The sequence below is a fragment of the Cetorhinus maximus genome, chromosome 23, assembly GCF_964194155.1.
Source record: "Cetorhinus maximus chromosome 23, sCetMax3.hap1.1, whole genome shotgun sequence".
NCBI classification, from domain to species: domain Eukaryota; kingdom Metazoa; phylum Chordata; class Chondrichthyes; order Lamniformes; family Cetorhinidae; genus Cetorhinus; species Cetorhinus maximus.
Window position 1 is genome coordinate 29,132,954 of NC_135901.1, and position 27,673 is coordinate 29,160,626.

The 27,673-nt window shown below is 45.6% G+C and overlaps 6 protein-coding genes and 1 pseudogene across 12 annotated transcripts in view; 4 read left to right on the forward strand and 3 right to left on the reverse strand.

Moving 5' to 3' along the window:
* LOC144697284 (uncharacterized) overlaps positions 1-27,673 on the reverse strand; it is a 555,771-nt gene that overhangs the window by 503,966 nt on the left and 24,132 nt on the right. The window lies entirely within an intron of this gene.
* LOC144697128 (uncharacterized) overlaps positions 1-27,673 on the forward strand; it is a 386,815-nt gene that overhangs the window by 321,223 nt on the left and 37,919 nt on the right. The window contains exon 1 of one of the 2 annotated variants that reach the window (XM_078568965.1): positions 1,076-1,133. The exons of the other annotated variant lie outside the window; for it this stretch is intronic. The gene's annotated coding sequence lies outside the window, so the exon portion shown is untranslated. Of the gene's footprint in view, positions 1-1,075; positions 1,134-27,673 lie in introns of those variants that run through there. 2 annotated transcript variants of the gene reach the window in all.
* The window catches only part of LOC144697251 (uncharacterized), a 248,138-nt gene that overhangs the window by 161,845 nt on the left and 58,620 nt on the right, over positions 1-27,673 (reverse strand). The gene's annotated exons all lie outside the window — the stretch shown is intronic.
* The window catches only part of LOC144697178 (uncharacterized), a 685,261-nt gene that overhangs the window by 150,088 nt on the left and 507,500 nt on the right, over positions 1-27,673 (reverse strand). The window contains exon 3 of one of the 2 annotated variants that reach the window (XR_013580313.1): positions 9,273-10,658. The exons of the other annotated variant lie outside the window; for it this stretch is intronic. The gene's annotated coding sequence lies outside the window, so the exon portion shown is untranslated. Of the gene's footprint in view, positions 1-9,272; positions 10,659-27,673 lie in introns of those variants that run through there. 2 annotated transcript variants of the gene reach the window in all.
* On the forward strand, positions 924-27,345 carry LOC144697948 (uncharacterized; annotated as a pseudogene).
* LOC144697082 (uncharacterized) overlaps positions 5,709-27,673 on the forward strand; it is a 303,267-nt gene continuing 281,302 nt past the window's right edge. The window contains exons 1-2 of one of the 3 annotated variants that reach the window (XM_078568897.1): positions 5,709-5,768; positions 13,273-14,697. In XM_078568897.1, coding sequence (XP_078425023.1) covers positions 13,631-14,557 — 927 coding nt within the window. In that variant the 5' untranslated portion in view covers positions 5,709-5,768; positions 13,273-13,630 and the 3' untranslated portion in view covers positions 14,558-14,697. Of the gene's footprint in view, positions 5,769-13,150; positions 14,818-17,159; positions 17,725-27,673 lie in introns of those variants that run through there. The other 2 variants (XM_078568896.1, XM_078568895.1) reach the window with 2 other exon arrangements.
* Positions 26,123-26,824, forward strand: LOC144697350 (uncharacterized). Its single transcript, XM_078569342.1, has one exon. The coding sequence runs from the start codon at positions 26,488-26,490 to the stop codon at positions 26,803-26,805; it is 318 nt and encodes a 105-aa protein (XP_078425468.1). The 5' UTR covers positions 26,123-26,487; the 3' UTR covers positions 26,806-26,824.

Genomic DNA, 27,673 nt, shown 5'->3' on the forward strand with positions numbered 1-27,673 from the left:
AAGTGAAGCAGCATTTCACTTGCATTTCCCCTAACTTAGTCTACTGCATTCGTTGCTCCCAATGCGGTCTCCTCTACATTGGAGAGACCAAACGCAAACTGGGTGACCGCTTTGCAGATCACCTGTGGTCTGTCCACAAGAAAGACCCAAACCTCCCTGTCGCTTGCCATTTTAACACTCCACCCTGCTCTCTTGCCCACATGTCTGTCCTTGGCTTGCTGCATTGTTCCAGTGAAACCCAACGCAAACTGGAGGAACAGCACCTCATCTTCTGACTAGGCACTTTACAGCTTTCCGGGCTGAATATTGAATTCAACAACTTTAGATCTTAAACTCCCTCCCCATCCCCACCCCTTTTTCGTTTGTTCCCCCTCCCTTTTGTTTTTTCCAATAATTTATATAGATTTTTCTTTTCACACCTATTTTCATTATTTCTAAATCTATACCTGTAATACCCTGTCAGTCTTTCCACCCCACCCCCACTAGAGCTGTACCTTGAGTGTCCTGCCATCCATTCTTAATTAGCACATTCTCTTAGATAATATCACCACCTTCAACACCTCTTTGTTCGTTTTGTCTGTGACATCTTTTGATTATCTGCTCCTATCACTGCTTGCTTGTCCCTACAACCACCCGCCCCCCGCAACTTCTCTCTTCCCCCTTCCCCCCCCTCCCCCCCCACCACCACCTTAAACCAGCTTATATTTCACCCCTCTCCTAACTTTACTCAGTTCTGTTGAAAGGTCATGAGGACTTGAAACGTCAACTCTTTTCTTCTCCGCCGATGCTGCCAGACCTGCTGAGTTTTTCCAGGTAATTCTGTTTTTGTTTTGGATTTCCAGCATCCGCAGTAGTTTCTTGTTTTTATTTTAAAGTCTCTCCCACCCTCACGTGGGTGCGGGTTCCGCTTCCTCGTTGTCGACATGCCAGGGATTGACCAATGGGAAAGGCTGGACCACTGGAAGGTCTCGTCCTCCAGCCATTCAGAGCTTTCCCCAGTTAGACAACTGCGGAAGTTGGACAATGAGCTTGTTCACATGCTGATTTCTGCCCAGCAAAGCTGCTGCTGCTCCTCTCTCTAAATGAAGATTGAGCTTCACACAGACTAAAACTTCCTCCTGTGTCCAACATCTGTGAGTAAAACACTTTCTTTTCTCCACCTTTCCATTTCTTTTCTCATTCAGGGGGCTATTTGTTGACTTGCAGGAACTGAAGGGAAAGGAAGTGAATCCAGGGAGGGTGCAGACTCTGGAAAGTTTGGCCCAGGTCTCTCTCTCTCTCACTCTCTTAAAGACATTGACATCCTTTGCTCCCTCAGCTTTACACATTTATTTGTCTGGCTAAAAGGATGGTCTCTTTCATAATGTTCACAATTAAAGGGGTGGTTTCCCCAGGAGATGGCTGACATTTAAGGGACAGTAAATTAATATTGGTCAGAGATATGTCTAGATAAAAACAAAAAATTACTGCGGATGCTGGAAATCCAAAACAAAAACAGAATTACCTGGAAAAACTCAGCAGGTCTGGCAGCATCGGCGGAGAAGAAAAGAGTTGACGTTTCGAGTCCTCATGACCCTTCAGCAGAACTGAGTAAAGTTAGGAGAGGGGGGAAAAATTAAGATAATATTTTTTCACCCCTCTCCTAACTTTACTCAGTTCTGCTGAAGGGTCATGAGGACTCGAAACGTCAACTCTTTTCTTCTCCGCCGATGCTGCCAGACCTGCTGAGTTTTTAGAGATATGTCTTGTGTTGTTACATGGTAAATATTAAATATATTATTTATGGCTCTGTAATGAAAAAAATTAACATTATTTCCAGTCTTGTAATATAGTCCTGCAGCTTCGTTATATATTTTCAGTCATAGACTCATTACAGCACAGAAGAAGTCCAACAATGTTGACACCCTGTGGAGCAATCTAGTCAGTCCGATTCCCCCTCTATATCCCCATGCTCCTGAAAGTGTAATTCCTTCAAGTGCCCTTCCAATTTCATTTTGAAATCGATGACTTTCAATCTCCTTCCACCACCCTCGTAGGCAATGAATTCCAGGTCATCACCACTGGCTGTCAAAATAAAGTTCTCCCTCACATCCCCAGGTATCTGTAACCATGTAATAGAGTACTGTATACTACACATATTTATAGTGCAGCACCATTGGGTGTCTATTGGGTACAGCAGAATGAGAATGGAGGGAGTGTGTGGGATAGAGATTTACAACTTTTGGAGAATGACAGGAAAGAATGTTCCACAGGAATTAGAATTGTCTGTTCTGAATTTCAATCCTGTACTGACAGTGATGACTTTTGTAAAATTATTTCACAGGATATTGGAAAGGGAGGTTGAGCAAACTGAAATCTCAAACCAAACATCACATCAAGAATTGAGAGTCACTTGATTCATCAGGACTTGAATATAATTGACCTTTGAAGCTAGAAGGAGAAATGTTTGTCTATTCTGCCTGCTTCAGAAGATTTTAAACATCAGTGTGACTGGAAAAGCACTGAGGCACACACACACCCAAGTGAGAGTGTTCCAGTGCACTGACTGTGGAAAGAGCTTTAACCAGTTACACAGGCTGAAAAAACATCACACCATTCACAGCGGGGAGAAACCGTACAGCTCTGCTGTGTATGCACGTGACTTTTAACTGACTATCAAACCTCAAGAGGCACAGATCGCCCATGCCATGAGGAAACCCTGGAAATGTGAGGACTGTGGGAAGGGATTCTGTACTCCATTTCAGCTGGAAATTCATCGATGCAGTCACACTGGCGAGAGGCCATTCACCTGCTCCGAGTGTGGGAAGGGGTTCACTAATTCATCTGACCTTCTGATACACCAGTGACTTCACACCGGGTAGAGGCCGTTCACCTGCTCCAAATGTGGGAAGGGATTCAGTAATTCATCCAACCTGCTGACACACCAGCGAGTTCACACCAGGGAGAGGCCGTTCACCTGCTCTGTATGTGGGAAAGGATTCCCCCAGTTATCCCACCTGCTGACACATCAGCGAGTTCACACTGTGGAGAGGCCGTTCATCTGCTCTGAGTGTGGGAAGGGATTCACTCAGTCATCGAACCTGTTCACACATCAGCGAGTTCACACCAGGAAAAGGCCGTTCACCTGCTCCGTGTGTGGGAAGGGATTCACTGATTCATCCAACCTGCGGAAGCACCAGCGAGGCCACACCGGAGAAAGGCCTTTCACCTGCCCTGAGTGTGGGAAGGGATTCACTCATTCATCTAACCTGCTGACACACCAGCGAGTTCACACCAGTGAGAGGCCATTCAGCTGCAGTGAGTGTGGGAAGGGATTTGTTAAGTTATCCAACCTGCTGACACATCAGCGAGTTCACATTGGGGAGAAACCATTCTTCTGTTCAGAGTGTGGGAAGGGATTCAGTCTGTTATCGAGCCTGCAGAAACACCAACGAGTTCACACTGGGGAGAGGCCGTTTAGCTGCTCTGAGTGTGGGAAGGGATTCATTCAGCTTTCACACCTGCTGAGACACCAGCGAGTTCACAAGCGATTCCAGGAGTTGAATTCTGCTGTTACAGCTGCTGTTAATCACATCCAGGACTGAACTACTTTCATTCTGACAGTTGGTGAAGTCGGAGGGTTTCTTTCTGCTGGACTGGCCGGTCTCACTACTTTCCAGTGGCTGATGCTCTTTGAGCCTGGGAGTGCACATTCCCAGTGAAATGATCCACAAAAGCTGATGAAGGACATTTATTTTATCCTGGACAGTAAATAGTGTTTTTCCTACCATGACAGGTAGATCTAAAATAAATACATTTGTCTCTGTTCCATTGAGCCTACAGCACAGGGCCAGGCTAGTCGGCTCAATTGGTCTCTGTCAGTATTTATGATCCACATGAGCCTCCACTCACCCCTCTTTATCTCCCCCATCAGCATTTCCTTCTATTCCTTTCTACCTCATGTATTTATCTAGCTTCCCCTTAAATGTATTCATGCTATTCACCTCAACCACTCGCTGTGGTAGCGAGTTCCACATTCTCACCATTCGCTGGGTAAACAGGTTTCTCATGAAATCCCGATTGGATTATTGAACCCCTTCATCATCTTAAAGACTTCCATCAGGTCACCCTTCAGTCTTCTCTTTTCAAGAGAAAAGCAGCCCCAGCCTTTCCTGAGGGTTAAATGCTCTCAGTTCTGGTATTAATCTTGTGAATCTTTGTTGCCCCTTCTCCAGTGCTTCCATTTCCTTTTTCTAAATGGAGAAGACAAATGTTGACAGTACTCCCAGTGTAGTCTAACCATGATTCGAAACAAGTTGAACATAACCTCCCTGCTTTTCACTTCTATCCCTCTAGAATGGAACCCTATATCTGGGCCCCACGCTTTAGGAAAGATGTGAAATTCTTAGAGAGGGTGCAGAGGAGATTTACAAGAATGGCACCAGGGATGAGGAACTTCAGTTAGTTGGAGAGACTGGAGCAACTGAAATTTCTGTCTTTGGAACATGGAGTCATTAGGACTTACAAGGAGGCCGTTCTGCCCATCAAGTCCATATTTCCTTCAAGTGCCCATCCAATTGCCTTTTGTTCATCGTCTCTACTTCCAGCATCCTCATTGGCAGTCAGTTCCAGGTCATTACCACTCGCTGAGTAAAAATATTCCTCCTCACATCCCCCCTGCATCTCCTGCCCAAAACCTTAAATCTGTCCCTCTCATCTCTGTACAATCAGCTGATGGGAACAGCTTTTCTTTGTCCACCTTATCTAAACCTGTCATAATCTTGTACACCTCTATCAAATCTCCCCTCAACCTCCTTTGCTAGAAGGAGAACAACTCCAACTAAAATAAAGAGCAAGCAAAATATGTTAATGCCTGAAATCAATTGATTTCTGTTTTAAAGATATGATGAATATATTGTCTTGGACAGTAAAGGAATTGGAGTAACTCACCCGGGTGATCAGTGGAATGTATCAATCTGGTATCCACCTACATTCTAGTGAAAGTCAGGGAGGTGTAGATGAGATGAATAAGTTGATAGATTTCTCTGGGAGATATTTACATCCTTACCTATGAATTTTGTTTTAAACAAAACCACATTTGACAACCTGGCCACCACCTGAAATATCAGGACCATAACAGGGGGAGATAAGCAAAGACAGACACTCGCTTTGATCTTTTGATAAGCGCACCTGAAAGTTCAGAATATGTGGCCTGACATTGGGATACCGGTGTGAGTGTGCAGATGTGATTTGTTACATGTGAAGACAATAGGACGCGTAAATTCATGGTGAAGTGGACTGAGGAACGGGTCCCAAACATGTGCAGCTACTTGACAAACAACATGACATGAAATGGTTAATGTGACCAAGAGAATGAGACAATATTTTGACAACATCAAGGCACCAACACACTCCAGAGAGAAACTGAATTTAAAACAATCAGGATAGTATAAACACACTGGACAGTCAAAATGTGAGTAAAATTGAAGTAACAAAGATAAACATTTAGATTGGGCCAATTAAGGGCTTGGGAGAAATAATACTGAGTGAGAACTGTCCACAAGTTGGACAGGGGTAAGGAGAGAGCTGGAGAATCTTTTACATCCATGCTTGATCTGTTCCTTGAAGCATATGTCCTTATGTACTAGTAACCTAGAACTCACGGTGCTCCTTCAGGAGAAGAAAAGATCGAGTAGATGTTGCCCCAGGCAGGGCCAGAAGAGAACCGGAAAATAACGGAGTGAAATTGAGTGAGGGGTCGGAGAGAGAGTTCTCCTCCCCTTCAAGGTGTGGACAGTAAGAATCCTGGGGGAGCCTCTACTTCGGGTTTTCTTGCTAATTAGTGAACACTGAATTAAAAGCTATGACAGGCTGTGCATTGATTTTAAATTTGATTGTTACACTTCTCCTGTGATTACTCTCTGGGTGAAGATGATTGACAGGTGACCGGATGGGAAATTGTGGTTTGGGTCTTCATTGACCAAATGTTTTATTGATCCGAAAGGTGTAAAAGGGGCCAAACTTCAGAAATCTGACAGAGCTGAGAACAGATGACTTGCTATGTGGGAACAGGAAAGAGGAACAGCTCCCACAGGACAGAGAAAACAAGAGTGCCTTGAATCCTAGACGACACCTGGGTGTCAAGGCCACCATGTTTTCACTGCTTGGCATGGGAATGCTGACTCCCTGTACTGGGGACGGAGAGTGGGAATCCAATTGTTTGAGAGTTTGACGTGGCTTGGGCAGGTACAGATGGTTCAATGACAGGTTTTGTAATTGGTCTGTTCAAATGTTAGCTCAGCAATAAATCAGTCTCCACAGACTTTGTGATGTAAAAAAGTATCAGAAGGGATTCCCCGAGCACAGAGATTTGTAGAGGTTTTACATATTGCATTGACTGGTGCCATGGCACCTGGGGCAGACCAGGGAGCATTTACGTGGAGATGGTGCTTCTACCCCAGAGTGTAATGGTAATGCTGCTGCACTTTGATACTACTGCTCAGAGATGAGCATGTGTCAGGTCTTATTTATACTGAATAAAATCTAACCACTGTCACCAATAAGGGTTATCACTGTGAATCATTTCAGGTTAATACATACTAATTAGGAGCAGGAGTAGGCCATTCAGCCCCTCGAGCCTGCTTCACCATTCAATAAGATCATGGCTGATCTGATTATGGTCTCAACTTCACTCTCCTTCCTCACCCCTGTCCCCTTTCTCATCCTCAGCAATCAAGAATCTATCAAACTCAGCCTTAACAATATTCAGTGACCCAACCTCCACTGCTACAATAGCAATTGTGTCATTTCTTAAATAAGGAGACCAAAATTGTGCACAATCCTCGAAATGTGGTCTCACCAAGGCCCTGTTTAGCTGCAGGAAAACATCCCGAATTTTCAATTCCATTCTCCTTGCAATAAAAACCAACATGCCATTTGCCTTCCTAATCACTTGCTGTACCTCAGAGTTCTGCAATCTCCATTTTAATAATATGCTGTTTTTTTTATCCTTCCTGCCAAAGTGGACAAGTTCACATTTTCCCACATTATGCTCCATCTGCCAAATTTTTGCCCACTCACTCAACCATATCCCTTTGCAGACTCCTTAAATCCTCTTCACAAATTATTTTCCTCTATATCTCTATGTCATCAGCAAATTTAGCCACCATACATTTGATCCTGTCATCCAAGTCACTGATATAGATTGTAAATGGTTGAGGGCCCAGCACAGATCTCCTGTAGCACTCCACTTGTCACATCTTACCAACCCGAAAATGACCCATTTATTTATTGTTAAGCAGTCAAACACTTCCTTGCTGTGTCCAGAGAGAGCTACAGGAAGGCTGTTGACTATAATCGGCTAAGCAAGGCTTTGTTCGATGTTTAATTATACAGAGATGTGGAGACATTGTTATATCGGTCACTCAGCTGAACAGAAACCTGTCTCTTTAAATACAGATTCAGGGAAGAGGCTGAAATGAAATCTGTCCCTTTTAACCTGCAGGAGGCTCAGATTCACAGGCTGCAGGAGGAGTCCATTCAGCTCATCGTGCCCCTGCCATCTCTTTGAAAGGACTCTCTGATTCATCCAACTGCTCTGCTCTTTCCCCACAGCCCAGCAAATTCTTCCCTTTCAAGTATTTACCCTTTGGAAAGATACTATTGAATCTGCTTTCAAGAAGATCAGAACAACTCACTATGTCAAAAAATAAAATCTCATCTCCCCTCTGGCTCCTTTGCCAATAACCTTCAAGCAGGATCTGGGAACCTTTTTCTTATCAACAGTCACTCACATAAAAATCAACACAGAAAACAGAAATGTTCAACACACCCACTGCTCTAAAGTGATAGCTGAATTTGCTTTTCCTGAATGAGCCTTGTTATGTCTGTGGGCACTGATGATGTTGCTGCTCAGGACTGGTTTTTTCTCTCCCCAACTCTGTCTCTCTTTTGTGTGTCGCGCTCTCCTTTCCTGTTCTGTCTCTCTCTCTTCCTTTCCCATTCTGTCTGTCTCTCACCTTTCCCATTCTGTCTGTCTCTCTCACCTTTCCCACTCTGTCTCTCTCCCTCTCCTTTCCCACTCTGTCTCACCCCCAAATCAGCTCAGGGTTGTGACTCAACAACCCAAGGCTCTGGCCAACCCCCAGTCCGAGGCTGCACCTTTTTTTACTCATTCATGGGATGCGGGTGTTGCTGGCCAGGCCGGCATTCATTAACCATCCACAGTTGCCCCCTAGTTCAGAGGGCATTTAAGAGTCAACCACATTGCTGTGGGTCTGGAGTCACATGTAGGCCAGACCAGGTAAGGACGGCAGATTTCCTTCCCTAAAAGGCATTAGTGAACCAGATGGGTTTTTACACCAATCGATAATGCTTCCATGGTCATCATCAGACTTTTAATTCCATATTTTTATTCAATTCAAATTCTGCCATTTGCTGAGGTAGGATTGAAACCCGGGTCCCCAGAGCACGACCCTGGGTCCCTGGATTACTAGTCCAGCAACAACACCACTACGCCATCGCCTCTCCTGGGCCTGGAGCCTGGGCCTCTTCCTCAGTCGGCAGGGGCTGAGCCCCTGTCCTGGGCACCAGTGGAACTGGGAGGGGGAGGGGGGTGAGCCGTCGATGGAGCCGGGTGTCCTGCTCCCTTTCTCCACCACCCCAGGTTACTCACACTCCACCATCCGATCGGCAGCCGGCAGCTTCCTGTCCCTGCCCTGCACTCCTGCTCCTGGATCTCGGGCCTCGCTCTCTCCCCACAACCTGAGCCTCTGGTGACTGCGGCCAAGGTTCAGGCATCAGAACGTGGTGGTGGCTGGTCCAGAGTGCAGTACACTGGGGGTCAGATTTCAAAATCTCCCCACGGGCAAGGGCCCCCAGGCCAGGGGTTCCCCACCTCTGCCTTAGAGGGACTCACTTTCTGTTAAAGAGCCTGCCAACCCCTCTCACCCACTTTCCCTAAAGTGCAGAAATCTAATTGTGAAAAGTACAGCAAAATCAGATATTTTTACTGATAAAAGTTTATTCATGAAATTGAACATGGTTAAAAAAAAAACAGAAAATTACTTGGGGATCAAAGACAACCAGAGTAAAAGGATGTGCACAATATTCTGGACCCAAATGGTTTCTCTTCAGCTCCTCTGTACCCTGTTCCCATGACTCCCCACTTTGGACACAGGGACACTGAACCCCGGGGGTCGGGTCACCATCAGCCCTGGTCACCCCCTCCCGTGCCCTGATTGGTTGGAGGCCCATTTCCCAGTCAGTCCTCCAGCTACCTTCCTGTTTCTCTATCAGTGTGACGTCCATGGCAGTTTCCCAACTGGGGTACAGGCCCCGTTATTCTCAGCTAAATTCAGCCCTCAGCTCCATCGCCTGGCTGTCACTGACACGAGCAATAGAGAGAGACAGAAAGGTTCTGGAGGCTCAAATGGGAAGTGAAAACTTGTGGCTCTGAACCAACACTTCAACATTTGTCCATCTAACACTTGTTTTTACTGCGGGTTGTTTATTTTTAGATTTAGGCACTGGTGGAGAAGTGCGACTTTCCCTTTCTAATTTTGTATTGTTTGTAGTCTGTACACACACACATGCACACACACACACACACACACACATATGCACACAAAGGACAAACAGACAGGGTCTCCGCAGCAATGGGCTTGGGAGAATAGACTTCATAAAGAGAAAGGATAAAGTTCACAGGGTTTCGACACAGTTGATCTTGAGTTCCTTCGTGTGAAGGCAGATCTCTAGTCCCAGTACATGCCTGGAGGTTCTCACCCACGGAGCTTTGGCATGGAGGAAAATAGAGCCGGATCAATCCTTCTCATCTCAGCCTCTCTGGTTTCCAAAGACAGACAAGTTCAACTGAGTTGAAGATTCTTGGCTGGATACTGTTAACCACTCTACATCAGGTGGTTGAAGTGAATAGTAGGAATACATTTAAGGGGAAGCTAGGTGTATACATGAGGGAGAAAGGAATAAAAGGATATGCTGATGCAGGGAGATGAAGAGGGGTGGGTGGAGGCTCATGTGGAACATAAATACTGACAGAGGCCAACTGAGCCGCCTGGCCCGGCCCTGTGCTGTAGACTCAATGGAACAGAGACAAATGTAACTTTTTAAATTTATTCTTTCATGGGATGTGGGCATCACTGGCAAGGACAGCATTTGTTACCCATCGCTCATTTCCCTTGAACTGAGGGCAATTAAGAATCAACTACATTGCTGTGGGTCTGGAGTCACATGCAGGCCAGGCCAGGTAAGGATGGCAGATTTCCTTCCCTCAGGACATTAGTGAACCAGATGTGTTTTTACAACAATCAATGGTATTTTCATGGCCACCGTTATTGAGACGAGCTTTGTGTTCCAAATTTATTCGCTGAATTTAAATTGCAGCAGCTGCCGTGGTGGGATTTGAACCCATGTCCCCAGAGTAGTATCCTGGGCCCCTGGATTACTAGTCCAGTGATATTACCAGAACACCAGCATCACTCCCTGTATTTAGTTTAGATCTACTTGTAGTGGTAGAAAAAACTATTTACTATCCAGGATAAAACAAATGTCCTTCATCAGCTTTTGTGGATCATTTTAGTGGAAATGGGCACTCCCAGGCTCAAAGAGCATCAGCCACTGGAAGCAAAGTTGTGAGACTGGCCAGTCCAGCAGAAAGAAACCTTCCGACCCTCCCACTTCACCAAGTGTCAGGATGAACATGGTTCAGTCCTGGATGTGATTAACAGCAGAATCCAACCCCCACAATCACTTGTGAACTCGCTGGTGTCTCAGCAAGTGCAACATCTGAGTGAATCCTTTCCCACACTCGGAGCAGATGAAAGGCCTCTCTCCAGTGTGAACTCACTGATGAGTCAGCAAATTGAATGCATTACTGAATCCCTTCCCACATTCGGAGCAGGTGAACGGCCTCTCCCCGGTATGAACTGGCTGGTGTGTCTGCAGGGCGGATGAATTACTGAATTCCTTCCCACACACTGAGCAGGTGAACGGCCTCTCACCAGTATGAACCCGTTGATGTATCCTTAAGTGAAATGAATGACTGAATCTCTTCCCACACTCACAGCAGGTGAATGGCCTCTCCCCATTGTGAACTCGCTGATGTGTCCACAGGGCAATACTAGACAATCTCTGTCCTATATTAATTTACTATCCCCTTAAATGTCAACCATCTCCTGCGGAAACCACCCCTTTAATTGTGAACATTAGGAAATAGACCATCCTTTTCTCCAGGCAAATAAAATGTGTCAATCTGAGGGAGCAAAGGATATCAATGTTTTTAAGAGAGAGAAAGAGAGAGACCTGGGCCAACCTTTCCAGAGTCTGCACCCTCCCTGGATTCACTTCCTTTCCCTTCAGTTCCTACAAGTCAACAATTTCCCCCCAGAATGAGAAGAGAAATGGAAAGGGAGAGAAAAAAAAGTGTTTTACTCGCTGATGTTGGACACAGGAGGAAGTTTTAGTCTGTGTGAAGCTCAATCTTCATTCTGAGAGAGGAGCAGCAGCAGCTTTGCTGGGCAATGATGAGCAGGTGAACAAGGTCAATGTCCAACTTCCGCATTCAGACAATGGGAGAAGCTCAAAACAAAAACAGAAATACCTGGAAAAACTCAGCAGGTCTGGCAGCATCGGCGGAGAAGAACAAAGTTGACGTTTCGAGTCCTCATGGCCCTTCAACAGAACTAAGTAGAAAAGTTGTTGAAGGGTCATGAGGACTCGAAACGTCAACTTTGTTCTTCTCCGCCGATGCTGCCAGACCTGCTGAGTTTTTCCAGGTATTTCTGTTTTTGTTTTCAATTTCCAGCATCCGCAATTTTTTTTATTAATGGGAGAAGCTCCATGTGACCAGTGGCAAAAAGCGCGCGCTCTGATTGGCTGGAGAAATCGTGCCCTTCCGGTCCTCCAGCTGTGCCAATGGTCAATTCCCCACATATAGCCAATCAGTGATCGGAACCTGAGCCTACGTGTGCGTGGGAGAGACTTTTACCGCCAGCCGCGCTGATCTATTGTCCAATCCGCAGTATTTTCATTCCGTAACCAGTGGTATTGCTCCCAATAGGACACTGAGTGCCGGGAACGCCCCTCTCAGTCATTGTGATGTCGATAACGGAAACCTGCCTGAATCAAGCAATAGAAATCAATCTGCTCCGCTGTGACGTCATCTGTCGGACTGGCGCGCGGACACGGGAGCCTCGCTCCCACCCATTGTTCATGGGGGGTATTGACCAATGGGAAGAATTGGAGGACCGGAAGGACTCTGGTCCTCCAGCCAATCAGAGCGCGGACTTTGTGTGAACGCAGATTGAGCTTCACACAGACTAAAACTTCCTACTGTGTCCAACATCTGTGAGTAAAACACTTTCTTTTCTCCCCCTTTCTATTTCTTTTCTCATTCTGGGGGTAAATTGTTGACTTGCAGGAACTGAAGGGAAAGAAAGTGAATCCAGGGAAGTTGCAGACTCTGGAAAGGTTGGCCCAGGTCTCTCTCTCTCTCTTAAAGACATTGACATCCTTTGCTCCCTCAGCTTGACACATTTATTTGTCTGGCTAAAAGGATGGTCTCTTTCCTAATGTTCACAATGAAAGGGGTAATTTCCCTCGGAGCTGGCTGGCATTTAAGTGGACAGAGATATGTCTAATGTTATATGGTACATATTAGATATATTATTGATGGTTCTGTAATAAAATAAATTTTATTATTATTTCTCGTTGTGTAATAGTACTGTAACTAGGTTATATATTTTCATTCATTACGGCACAGGAGGAGTCCATTTGGCAACTGAGTCTATGCCGACTCTCTGTGGAGCAATCCAGTCAGTCCCATTCCCCCTACATATCCCTGATCCCCCGCAAGTTTTTTTTCTTCATGTGTCCATCCAGTTTGATTTTGAAATCATTGATTGTCTCTGCTTCCACCATCCTCGTAGGCCGCGAGTTCGAGGTAATGACCGCCTGCTTCCTCACATCGACCCTGTGTCTTAACCAAGTGATACTGTCCCAATGATGATGCAGGAAGATTTTCAGATCTCTTGTGTCCAGGGCAACAAGTGAACTGCATTGTCCTGTCGATCAGCATGAATCAGCACCTTCCGGAGAATTGGGAGGGTGTATATTAGGTACAGGAGAGTAAGAATTGAAGGAGAGTGTGTGGGACGGAGATTTACAGCTTCTGGGGAATGAGAGAGGAAAGAGTGATCCATAGAAACTAGAATTGTCTGTTCTGAATTTCTGTGTTGTACTGACAGTGATGCCTTTTGTAATCTTCTTCTACAGTAGATAAGAGGGGAGTATTTTCAAAGAGAAGTCTCACACAAAACATCACATCAAGATCTGACAGAGTCACTCACTTCATGGGAACCGAACATCATCAGCTTTTGAATCTAGTAGGAGAAATGTTTGTCCATTCTGTCGGCTTTGAAAGGTTTTAAACACCAGTGTCACTGGAAAAGCACTGAGTCTCACACACACCCGGGTGAGAGTGTTCCAGTGCATTGACTGTGGAAGGAGCTTTAACCAGTTACACAGCCTGAAAAAACATGACCATTCACAGCGGGAAGAGACTGTACACGTGTTCTGTGTGTGAACAACGCTACAACTAATTGCAAACCTGGAAAGGCACACGGAGGCCCGCACCATGGCAAAACTGTGGAAATGTAGGGACTGTGGGAAGGGATTCAAGTACCCATCCAAGCTGGAAACTCATCAACGCAGTCACACTGGGGAGAGGCCATTCATCTGCTCTGAGTGTGGGAAGGGACTCAGTGATTCTTCTGCCCTGCGGAGGCACCGGCGAGCTCACTCTGGGGAGAGGCCTTTCACCTGCTCTACATGTGGGAAGGGATTCACTCAGTTATCCAATCTGCAGACACACCAGCAACTTCACAACCAGGAGAGGCCGTTCACCTGCTCTGAGTGTGAGAAGGGATTCAGTAATTTATCGAGCCTGCTGACACACCAGCGAGTTCACACTGGGGAGAGGCCGTTCACCTGCTCCGAGTGTGGGATGGGATTCAAGCAGTTATCCCACCTGCTGCAACACCATGTCACTCACACGAATGAGAGACCGTTTAAATGCTCAGACTGTGGTAGTGGCTTCAAAAGTTCTCGGGAATTGATGGGCCACCAGCGCATTCACAATGAAGAGAGACCTTTCACCTGCTCTGAGTGTGGGAAGGGATTCAGTGATTCATCCGGCCTGCTGAGACACCAGCGAGTTCACACCGGGGAGAGGCCATTCACCTGCTCCGTGTGTGGGATGGGATTCAGTGATTCATCCACCCTACTGAGACACCAGCCAGTTCACACTGGGGAGAGGCCATACATCTGCTCTGAATGTGGGAAGGGATTCAATCAGTTATCCACTCTGCTGACACACCAGCGCATTCACACTGGGGAGAGGCCGTTCACTTGTTCCGTGTGTGGGAAAGGATTCACTCAGTCACAACACCTGCTGAGACACCAGCGAGTTCACACTGGGGAGAGGCCATGCATCTGCTCTGTGTGTGGAAAAGGATTCACTCAGTTATCCAACCTGCGGAGACACCAGCGAGTTCACAAGTGATTCCAGGGGTTGGATTCTGCTGTTTTTGCTGCTGTTAATCACATCCAGGACTGAACCATGTTCATTCTGACACTTGGTGAAGTGAAAGGATCGGAGGGTTTCTTTCTGCTGGACTGGCCGGTCTCACAACTTTGTTTCCAGTTGCTGATGTTCTTTGAGCCTGGGAGTGCTGCACATTTCCACTGAAATGATCCACAAAAGCTGATGAAGGACATTTATTTTATCCTGGACAGTAAATAGTGTTTTTCCTACCACTCCAGGTAGATCTAAAATAAATACATTTGTCTCTGTTCCATTGAGCCTACAGCACAGGGCCAGGCCAGTCGGCTCAATTGGTCTATGTCAGTATTTATACTACACATGAGCCTCCACACATCCCTATTCATCTCCCCCCATCAGCATATCCTTCTATTCCTTTCTCCACCATGTATGTATCTAGCTTCCCCTTAAATGTATTCATGCTATTCACCTCAACCACTCGCTGCGGTAGTGACTTCCAAGTTCTCACTACTCGCTGGGTAAAGAACTTTCTCATGAAATCCCTATTGGATTATTGAACACCTTCATCATCTTAAAGACTTCCATCAGGTCACCCTTCAGTCTTCTCTTTTCGAGGGAAAAGCAGCCCCAGCCTTTCCTGAGGGTTAAATGCTCTAATTTCTGCTATTATTCTTGTGAATCTTTGTTGCTCCTTCTCCAGTGCCTCTATTTCCTTTTTCTAAATGGAGATCACAGATGTTGACAGTACTCCCAGTGTAGTCTAACCATGGTTCGAAACAAGTTGAACATAACCTCCCTGCTTTTCAATTTTATCCCTCTAGAATGGAACCCTATATCTGAGCCCCACACTTGAGGAAAGATATGAAGTTCTTAGAGAGGGTGCAGAGGAGATTGACGAGAATGGCACCAGGGATAAGGGACTTCAGTTAGTTGGAGAGACTGGAGCCGCTGAAATTGTTCTCTTTCGATCACAAAATCATGAGGGCAGAGAAGTAGGCCATTCAGCCCATCGAGTGAATGCTGACTCTGTAGAGGAAAGCAGTCAGCTCAATTGCCCCATTCTATTACAGTATCCGTGAAAGTTTATTCCCCTCAGGTGCCCATCCAATTTCCCTTTGAAATTAGTCATCTTCTCCAATTCCACCACCCTCAATCCTCACAGACAGTGAGTTCCAGCTCATTACCACACACTGTGTAGAAATGTGCTTCCTCACCTCCTCCCTGCACCTCCTGCCGAGAAACATCACTCTGTGTCCCCTCGTCTTGTACCATCAGCTAACGGGTACAGCTTTTCTTTATCCACCTTATCTAAACCTGTCATAATCTTGTACACCTCCATCAAATCTCCCCTCAACCTCCTTTGCTCCAAGGAGAATAACCCCAGTCTGTCATTTAAAATAAAGAACAAACAAACAGAATATGTTAATAACTGAAATACAATGGGAATGTTTAATTTCTGTTTCAAGATATTCTAAAAATATTGTACTGGACTGTAAATGAATCAGAATAACTCATCTTGGGTTTAGTTCAGTGGAATATATCAACCTGGTATCCACCTACATTCCAGTGAAAGTCAGGAATTTGTAGGTGAAATGAATAAGCTGATCACTTTCTCTTGCCTATATTTGTATCCTTTCCCAATTAACTTATTTTTTAACGTTAAGCACATTTGAGAGCCTGGCCACTGCCTGAAATATCAGGACCATGTTGGGAGAGATAAGTGATGATCTCGAGACAGACACCCACTTTGATCTTTTGATAAGATGGCCTGAAAGGCAAGAATGTGTGGTGTGCTATTGGGAGACCGGTGTGAATGTGCAGATGTGAATCATTACATGTTGACCAAATAATACTGGGAAATTCCTGGTGAAATGCACTGAGGGATGGGTCCCAAACAGACACAGCTACTTGACAAACAGCATGATATCAAATGGTGAATGTGGCCAGAGGAATGAGAGAACATTTTGACATCATCAAGTCACTGACACACACTCCAGAGAGAAATTAACTTTAAAATAGTCAGGATAGAATTAAACACACTGGTCATGGTCACAAAGTAAGTAAAATTGAAGTAAAAGTGATAATAAATTTGGAATGGGGCAATTAAGTGCTTGGGAGAAATAATACGAAGTAAGAACTGTCCACAAGTTGGACAGGGGTAAGAAGAAAGCTGGAGAATCTTTTACATCCATACTTGATCTGCTGCTTGAAGCATATGTCCTTATGTACTAGTAACCTAGAACTCACAGCACTCCTTCAGGAGAGGAAAAGTTCGAATAGATGTTACCCCAGGTGGGGCCAGAACAGAAATAGAAAATAACGGAGTGAAATTGAGTGAGGGGTCGGAGAGAGAGCTCTCCTCCCCCCAAGGTGTGGACTGTAAGAATCCTGGGGGACCCCCTACTTCGGGTTTTCTTGCTAATTAGTGAAAACTGAAGAAAAAACTATGACTGGCTGTGCATTTATTTTTAATTTGATTGTTACACTTCTCCTGTTTTTATTCCTGTTGTGATTACTCTCTGGGTGAGGATGGTTGACAGGTGACAGGATGGGAAATTGTGGTTTGGCTCTTCATTGACCAAATGTTTTATTGATCCGAAAGGTGTAAAAGGGGCCAAACTTCAGCAGAAATCTGGCAGAGCTGAGAACAGACGACTTGCTATGTGGGAACAGGGAGATGAACAGCTCCCAGAGGACAGAGAAGACAAGAGTGCCTTGAATCCTAGACGACACCTGGCTGTCAAGGCCACAATGTTTTCACTACTTGGCATGGGAATGCTGACTCCCTGCACCAGGGACAGAGCGTGGGAAGCCAATTGTTTAAGAGTTTGACGTGGCTTGGGCGGGTACAGATAGTTCAATGACAGGTTTTGTAATTGGTCCGTTCAAATGTTAGCTCGGCAATGATTGGGTTAAATCTGTCTCCATAGATGTTGTGATGTAAAAAAGTATCAGAAGGGATTCCCCGAGCACAGAGATTTGTAGAGGTTTTACATATTGCATTGACTGGTGCCATGGCATCTGGGGCAGACCAGGGAGCATTTACGTGGAGATGGTGCTTCTACCCCACAGTGTAATGGTAATGCTGCTGCACTTTGACACTACTGCTCAGACATGAGCATGTGTCAGGTCTTATTTATACTGAATAAAATCTAACCACTGTCACCAATAAGGGCTTTCACTGTGAATCATTTCGGAGTTTGGAAAAGGGGATAAAGGGTTACATACATACAAATTAGGAGCAGGAGTAGGCCATTCGGCCCCTCGGGCCTGCTCCACCATTCAATAAGATCATGGCTGATCTGCTTGTGGCCTCAATCCACTTTCCTTCCCACCCCCGAAACCCTTTCACTCCCTTGTCAATCAAGAATCTAACAAACTCAGCCTTCAAACTATTCAGTGACCCGGCCTCCACCGCTCTCTGGGGAAAGGAGTTCCACAGGTTCGGAACCCCCCGAGAGAACAAATTTCTCCTCATCTCCGTCTTAAATGGGAGACACATTTTTAAACTGTGTCCTCTATGTCTCTTCTCTCCAACAAGGGGAAACATCCTTTCAGCACCTACCCTTTCAAGTCCCCTCAGGATCTTATAAGTTGCAATAAGATCATCTCTCATTCTTCTGAACTCCAATGGATACAGGCCTAACCTGCCCAACCTTTCCTCAGAGGATAACCCCCTCATTCCAGGAATCAGGCAAGTGAACCTTCTCTGAATTGCTTTGTGTGCAATTATGTCACTTCTTAAATAAGGAGACCAAAATTGTACACAGTACTTGAAATGTGGTCTCACCAAGGCCCTGTACAACTGCAGGAAAACATCCCTACTTTTATATTGCATTCCCCTCGCAATAAACACCAGCATGTCATTTGCCTTTATAATCACTTGCTATACCTGCATATTTTTTGTGGTTCATGTACCAGGTCACCCAGATCCCTCCATACCTCAAAGTTCTGTAATCTCTCTCTCTTTAAATAATATGGGCTTTTTTTATTCTTCCTGCCAAACTGGACAAGTTCACATTTTCCCACGTTATATTCCATCTGTCATTTTTTTGCCCACTCACTTAACCTATCCATATCCCTTTTCAGGCTCCTTAAGTCCTCTTCACAAATTATTTTCCTTTGTACCTGTGTGTCATCAGCAAATTTAGATGCCATACATTCGATTCCATCACCCAAGTCATTGATATAGATTGTAAATGGTTGAGGGCTCAGTGCTGATCTCCTGTGGCACTCCACTTGTCACATCTTACCAAAGCGAAAATGACCCATTTATGCCTATTCACTGTTTCCTGTTTGCTAACCAATCCTCTACCCATGCTAATATGTTACCCCCTCCACCACTAGTTCTTATTTTGTGTAGTAACCTTTGCTGTGACATCTTGTGAAATACCTTCTGGAAATGTAAATAAACCACATCTACAAGTTCCCCTTTATCCATATTTCTTGTTACTTCCTCAAAGAACTTGGATAAATTAGTAAATCACGATGGACTCCCTGAGCCCCATTTTCCAACATTGTGTGTCAAAAGAGAAATAAAATCTCATCTCCCCCTCTGGCCCCTTTGTCAATTACCTTAGAGGGTCTCACTTTTTGTTAAACAGCCTGTCAACCCGTCTCACACACTTTCCCTGAAATGCATAGATTTAATCAGAAGTCCAAAACAACCAAAAATTTTTATTGACAAAAGTTTATCAATGAAATGGAAAATGGTTAAGAAAACAGAAATAGCTTGGTGATCAAAGACAACCAGAGTAAAAGGATGTGCAAAATGTTCTGGACCCAAATTGTTTCTCTTTGGCTCCTCTGTACCCTGTTCCCATGACTCCCCGCTTTGGACACCGAACCTGTGGGGTCACATCACCATCAGCCCCGGTCACCCCCTTCCCTGCTCCGATTGGTTGGAGGCCCATTTCCTAGTCAGTCCTCCAGCACCTTCCTGTCTCTCTATTAGTGCAACGCCCAAGGCAGTTTTCAACTGGGGTGCAGGCCCCGTTATTCTCAGCTAAATTCAGCCCTCAGTTCTGTCACTGACATGAGCAATAGAGAGACAGAAAGGTGCTGGAGGCTCAAATGGGAAATTGAAACTTGTGCCTCTAAACCAAATGTTAGGATCTCTGTAAAGACTGGTAACTTCTAAAAAGAAATTCAAATTCCCAGTGAACAAATTAAGGGATCACACAACAAGACTTCAAGTTTTATGACTTTTACTGCAGCAAACAAACTAGAAGCAACATTGACTAAACTCTGTGTTTGTAGGCAAAGTATAGCTTAAACTATAAAACTGAATTCTGCTATTTAACTTGTGACACAATTAAAAATCCTACTCCACCGTTATATTTTACTCTGTTCCTGAAGTAGACATTCAATACTCCCAGAACCAGTCCAAAGTGATCCTTCGCTCCCAAGGGTTTACTTCCATTCTTTTCTTTGCCAAGTCTGGCAATTTTTAATGCCAGAACTGACTTTCACCGTGAAGGTTCTCCTGAGGATTCTCCCTCTAACTCAAGCAAGGTGAATCTTCCAGCCTTGTTTTCAATCCTCACATATCTGGTCTTTTCAATCTGAGTGTGAAGTCCCACCCACATTGCTGCATGGTGAACTATGCACACTTGTCACCTCTATCTGTTCCCTCTCTCTATAAATCCTGGCAGACAGATCTGTCTGTGAAATGCAGGGATATCTTTGAGGACCTTCCAATCCAATCGTACAATGGCAGGGTACAAGGTACAAAGAGGCAGAGAGTGGGGATAAGGGGGTCCTTCTCAGGATGGTGGCCGGTGACTAGTGGAGTTCCGCAGGGGTCAGTGTTGGGACCACAACTTTTCACTTTATACATTAATGATCTAGATGAAGGAACTGAGGGCATCCTGGCTAAGTTTGCAGATGATACAAAGATAGGTGGAGGGACAGGTACTTTTAAGGAGGTGGGGAGGCTGCAGAAGGATTTGGACAGGTTAGGAGAATAGGCAAAAAAGTGGCAGATGGAATACAACCTGGGAAAGTGTGAGGTCATGCACTTTGGTAGGAAGAATAGAGGCATACACTATTTTCTAAATGGGGAGAGAATTCAGAAATCTGGAGTGCAAAGGGACTTGGGAGTCCTAGTCCAGGATTCTCTTAAGGTTAACTTGCAGGTTGAGTCGGTAGTTAGGAAGGCCAATGCAATGTTGGCATTTATTTCAAGAGGACTAGAATATAAAAGCAGGGATGTGCTGCTCAGGCTTTATAAGGCTCTGGTCAGAGCACATTTAGAATATTGTGAGCAATTTTGGGCCCTGTATCTCAGGAAGGATGTGGTGGCCCTGGAGAGGGTCCAGAGGAGGTTCACCAGAACGATCCCAGAAATGAAAGGCTTAACAAATGAGGAACGTTTGAGAACTCTGGGTCTATACTCGATGGAGTTTAGAAGGATGAGGGGGGATCTGATTGAAACTTACAGAATACTGAAAGGCCTGGATAGAGTGGACATGGGGAAGATGTTTCCATTAGTAGGAGAGACTAGGACCCGAGGGCACAGCCTCAGAGTAAAGAGAAGACCTTTTAGAACAGAGCTGAGGAGAAACTTCTTTAGCCAGAGAGTGGTGAATCTATGGAATTCATTGCCACAGAAGGCTGTGGAGGCCAGGTCATTGGGTGTATTTAAGACCGAGATAGATAGGTTCTTCATTGGTAAGGGGATCAAAGGTTACGGGGAGAAGGCGGGAGAATGGGGTTGAGAAACTTATCAGCCATGATTGAATGGTGGAGCAGACTCGAAGGGCCAAATGGCCTAATTTATGCTCCTATGTCTTATGGTCTTATGGTCTATGCACCCTTCCCCTCTCAAAGCCAATTTCTATGGCAACGGGAACCACATGGGCCTCGTATCCAGGTAGACATGTCAATTAGCTATCCTTTAGACTCCTAACTTCATTCTATCTTGAAATTAAATATACAATTAAAGTATAACCGTTTATAAAATCTGAAATTTTCAACATCTTCCTGGGATTTTGGACACGGAAAGTGGATCCACTGTCAGCAGAGATGCTTTTGCCGTCTTCTACAGGTGTGACCACCCTGCACCCTCTTTCCAGTAAAATAACCTGGGGCTCCCTTTAATCTTTAACAGTCAAGACACCGGGTTTGATATTAGCGGAGTTCAGAACAGCTCACATCACCCCCCTTCATTCCTCCATTTTACCCTAAAGTGAAAATACAGTCTCAAAACATAACAATCATACAGAACCTCATGTTTGTAACACAACACTTCAACATTTGTCAATAAATATATATTATTTATACTGGAGTTTTTATTATTAGATTTAGTAGTTGGAGGCAAAGGGTGGTGGCTTTTCAAGGGTAACTTTCCCTTCCTAACTTTCTATTGTCCATTGTGTCAGCCGTGGCTCAGTGGGTAGCACTCTCACCTCTGGGTCAGAAGGTTGTTGGTTCAAATCCCAGTTCAAGGAACCCAAGCATAAAAATCAAAGCCAATTTTCCAAGTGCCAGCACCGAGGGAGCTCTGCACTGTTGGAGGTGCTGTCTTTTGGGTGAGTTGTTAAACAAAGGGCCCATCTGCCCTCTCAGGAGAAGATAAAAAAATGACACAGCCACTATTTCTGCCCCTCCCTCCTTGCCAACTGTAAGGGTCAACTTGCTTCAGTCCTGGATGGGATTAACAGCAGCAAAAACAGCAGAATCGAACCCCTGGAATCACTTGTGAACTCGCTGGTGTCTCAGTAGGTTGGATATTTGAGTGAATCCCTTCCCACACACAGAGCAGGTGAATGGCCTCTCTCCGGTGTGAACTCGCTGGTGTTTCTGCAGGGTGGTTAGCTGAGTGAATCCCTTCCCACATTCAGAACAGGTGAACGGTCTTTCCCCAGTGTGAATTCGCTGGTGTGTCAGCAGATGGGATGAATCTATGAATTCCTTCCCACACTCAGAGCAGATGTATGGCCTCTCCCCGGTGTGAATTCCCTGGTGTGTTCGTAGGTGGGATGACGGACTGAATCCCTTCCTACACTCAGAGCAGGTGTATGGCCTTTCCCTGCTGTGAACTCACTGGTGTGTAAGGAGGTTAGATGACTGAGTGAATCCCTTCCCACAAACAGAGCAGGTGAACGGCCTCTCCCCAGTATGAACGCGCTGGTGCATCTGCAGGTTGTATAGCTGAGTGAAACCCTTACCACATTCAGAGCAGGTGAATGACCTCTCTTCAGTGTGAACTCGGTGGTGTGTCAGGAGGTTGGATGATTGAGTGAATCCCTTCTCACAAACAGAGCAGGTGAATGGCCTCTCCCCAGTGTGAACTCGCTGGTGTAGCAGGAGGGTGGATGAATTAATGAATCCCTTACCACACTCAAAGCAGGTGAATGGCCTCACCCCAGTGTGAACTCGCTGGTGTTTCAGCAGGTTGGATGACTGCGTGAATCCCCTCCCACACACAGAGCAGGTGAATGGCTTCTCCCCGCTGTGAATTCTTTGGTGATTCTGCTGGGTGGCTAAGTCACTGAAACCCTTCCCAAACTCAGAGCTAGTGAATGGCCTCTCCACAGCATGAACTCGCTGATGTGCCTGCAGAAGGGATGAACCACTGAATCACTTCTCACACACAGGGCAGGTGAACAGCCTCTCGCCGGTGTGAACATGTTGATGAGTTTCCAGCTCAGATGGGAACCAGTATCCTTTCTCACAGTTCCCACATTTCCATGGTTTCTCCATGGTGCGCATGTCCATGTCCCTCTTCAGGTTCAATGATCAGTTGAAGCCTCGTCCATACATAGGACACGTGTATGGACTCTCCCCGCTATCAATGGTGTGATGTTTTTTTCAGGCTGTGTAATTGGTAAAAGCTCTTTCCACAGTCAATGCATTGGAACACTCTCACTCGGGTGTGTCTGCCTTGGTATTTTTCCAGTCACACTGATGTTTAAAATCTTTTGAAGCAGACAGAACAGATAAAGATTCTTCCTTCTAGATTCAAAGGCCAATGATATTCAGGCCCCAATGAATCGAGTGACTCTGTAAGATCTTCATCTGATGTTTGGTTTGAGATTTCTGTCTGTAAATCTTCCCCTTCTAATACCCTGTAAAAGGAATTTACAAAAGTCAGCACTGTCAGTACAGGATAGAAATTCAGAACTATTCTAGATTCTATGGAATATTCTTTCCTCTCTTGTTACCCAAAAGCTGTAAATCTCCATCCCACACACTCTCCCTTCATTCTCTCTCTCCTGTATCTAATGTACACCCTTTCAACTGCTGAAGATGTTAGTCAATGCTGATCGTCAGATCATGCTCACCATTTCCTGTCCTGGACACACAGACCTGATAATCTTCATGCAGGCTGCTAACCCTATATCTGTCTATATTACTGGAAAACATTGTGTGCAATATAGTCATGTTAGACTTGATTAGCGATATGGTGGTGGGGGAGTGAGGAAGAATTTTATTCAGGCAGTGAGTGGACACGACTTACAACAACACGAGAAACAAATTCAGAACATAGTTGCTATGACCCCTGTGACTGGAAATATATAAAATGTATGTTAGGTTGCGATAGTACAAAATACAGAAATAAGAATAAATGTATTTTATCAGAGAACCATAAATAATATATTTAATATGCACCAGAAAACAGCACTAGACTCTGTCCTATCTTAATTTACTGGCCCCTTAAATGTCAGCCATCTGCTGGGGAAACCACCCCTTTAATTGTGAACATTAGGAAAGAGACCATCCTTTTAGCCAGACAAATAAATGTGTCAAGCTGAGGGAGCAAAGGATGTCAATGTCTTTAAGAGAGAGAGAGACCTGGGCCAACCTTTCCAGATTCTGCACCCTCCCTGGATTAACTTCCTTTCCCTTCAGTTCCTGCAAGTCAACAATTTCCCCCCAGAATGAGAAAAGAAATGGAAAGGGGGAGAAAAGAAAGTGTTTTACTCACAGATGTTTGACACAGGAGGAAGTTTTAGCCTGTGTGAAGCTCAATCTTCATTCACACAAAGCCTGCGCTCTGATTGGCTGGAGGACCGGAGTCCTTCAGGTCCTCCAGGTTTTCCCATTGGTCAACTCCTGAGCATGAAGGGAAAGGGGGCGGGTTCTCCCCTGCACATGCGCAGCTTCCCCTCTCCCGAGTTCTCCGAGCAGCTTCTCGCTCTGGCCGGAGCCGTCAGCCGGTTGCCTGGACACTTTGGCTCGAGGAGGTGATGGGGGAGGGGGAACAATGGGTGGGGGCGGAGCTCCTGTGTCCAAGCGCCTGGCCGGCAGTCTGGAACCCGAGGACATCACCGCACAGCAGAGTGATTCGTATTGGCTGATTCAGGCAGGGTTCCATTGTGGGCGTCATAACGCGGAAGTTGGACAATGAGCTACAGACTAAAACTTCCTCCTCTGGGCAACATCTGTGAGGAAATCAATGTTTCCCCCTTTCCATTTCTTTTCTCATTCTGGGGGCAAATTATTGACTTGCAGGAACTGAAGGGAAAGGAAGTGAATCCAGGGAGGCTGCAGACTCTGGAAAGGTTGGCCCGGGTCTCTCTCTCCCTCTTAAAGACATTGACATCCTTTGCTCCCTCAGCTTGACACATTTATTTGTCTGGCTAAAAGGATGGCCTCTTTCCTAAGGTTCACAATTAAAGGAGTGGTTTCCCCAGGACATGGCTGACATTTAAGGGGACAATTTCAGGGTAATTAACTGTCCTGTATTTTAAGGGATTGCTCCTTATTTTACCTTTTGTCCTGTATTTTTAGGACAGCCTGTGGGAACCTGATCACTGGAGTGTTCAGGGTGAGTTTGAGTGATTCGAGTGGGACTGCAAGTTAGTGAGTTGGCCAGCAGAGAGATGATGTGACTGAACAAGATAAGTTGTAAGTTTTCGTTCATTTTAAAACCCACCACCCCTCCCAATATTATTGTCTTAAGACCCTTCTCCCCACCCCCCGCTCCTTGAAACCAAAACTCCCCTAACCCACTTTCTTGGTCACCATCTTCCCACCATCCCCCCGGCCCCACCACCCATGCTTCCAGCCCAACGGCTGAAGTGTCCCATATTTTCTTTTGTAAGTATTTTGCCCCTCTGGACAATATAATAATGGAGGACATAGATATGTCTAATGTTGTGATTGGGGACTCTTTAGATATATTATTTATAGTTCTGTAATTAAGTTCATTTCTTATCCTTTCCAGCCTTGTAATATAGGACTGTAGCTGCGTTATGTATTTGCAACCATAGAGTCAGTACGGCACAGAAGGAGCCCGTTTGACAACTCAAGTCCAGGCGATTCTCTGTAGAGCAATCCAGTCAGCCCCATTCCCCCTCTATCTCCCCATTCCTCTGCAAGTTTATTTCCTTCAAGTGTCCATCCAATTTCATTTTTAAATTAGTGACCATCTCTGCATCCACCATTCCTGTCAGCAGTGGGTTCCAGATCATCACCACTTGCTCCTGAAATAAAGTTCCTCCCCACAGCCCCATGTATCCCTAATCATGTGATAGAGTTCTGTGTATTACACAGAATTTTAGTGCAGTATTGTTGGGTGTACATTACAGCAGAGTGAGAATAGAGGGGGAATGATGACTTTTGTCAACGTTAGAAGAGGAGGATTTCCAGACAGAAATCTCAAACCAAACGTCAAGATCTGACAGTCACTCAATTCATCGGGACCTGAATATCATCAGCCTTTGAATCTAGAAGGAGAAATATTTGTCTGTTCTGTCTGCTTCAAAAGATTTTAAACATCAGTGTGACTGGAAAAGTACCAAGACACAGACACCCGAGTGAGAGTGTTCCAGTGTACTGACTGGGGAAAGAGCTTTAACCAGTTACACAGCCTGAAAGAATATCACACCACTCACAGTAAGGACAGACATTACACATGTCCTATGTGAGGACAAGTCTTCAACTGATCATCGGATCTGGAGAGACACAAGGGCACGCGCACCATGGAGAAACCGTGGAACTGTGGGAAAGGATTCAGATCCCCATCTGAGCTGGAAGCTCACCGATGCAGTCATACTGGGGAGAGGCCATTCATCTGCTCTGTGTGTGGGGAGGGATTCGCTCATTCATCCAATCTGCTGACACACCAGCGAATTCACACTGGGGAGAGGCCGTTCACCTGCTCTGTGTGTGGGAATGGGTTCAGTCAGTTATCCAGCCTGCAGTCACACCAGCGAATTCACACTGGGGAGAGGCCATTTATCTGTTCTGAATGTGGGAAGGGATTCAGTAATTCATCCGACCTGCATAAACACAAGTGAGTTCACACTGGGGAGAGGCTGTTCACCTGCTTTGAATGTGGGAAGGGATTTGTTGATTCATCCAACCTGCTGCGACACCAGCGAGTTCATACCGGGGAGAGACAGTTCACCTGCTCTGTGTGTGGTAAGGCATTTATTGATTCATCCACCCTGCTGACACACCAGCGAGTTCACACTGGGGAGACACCATTCACCTGTTCCGAGTGTGGGAAGGCATTCAGTAATTCATCCGACCTGCATAAACACCAGCGAGTTCACACTGGGGAGAGACCGTTCACCTGCTCCGAGTGTGGGAAGGGATTCAGTCATTCATCCAACCTGCAGAAACACAAGTGAGTTCACACTGGGAAGAGGCCGTTCACCTGCTCTCAATGTGAGAAGGGATTCAGTAATTCATCCGACCTGTATAAACACCAGCGAGTTCACACCGGGGAGAGACCGTTCACCTGCTCCGAGTGTGGGAAGGGATTCAGTCATTCATCCAACATGCAGAAACACAAGCGAGTTCACACTGGGGAGAGGGCGTTCACCTGCCCCTGAGTGTGGAAACGGATTCAGTCGGTTATCCAGCCTGCAGCTACACCGGCGAGTTCACACTGGGGAGAGGCCATTCACCTGTTCTGAGTGTGGGAAGGGATTCAGTAATTCATCCGACCTGTATAAACACCAGCAAGTTCACACCGGGGAGAGGCCGTTCACCTGCTCTCAATGTGAGAAGGGATTCAGTAATTCATCCGACCTGCATAAACACCAGCGAATTCACACCGGGGAGAGGCCATTCACCTGCTCTGAGTGTGGGAAAGGATTCAGTAATTCATCTGAGCTGCATAAACACCAGCGACTTCACACTGCCAGGAGGCCGTTCACC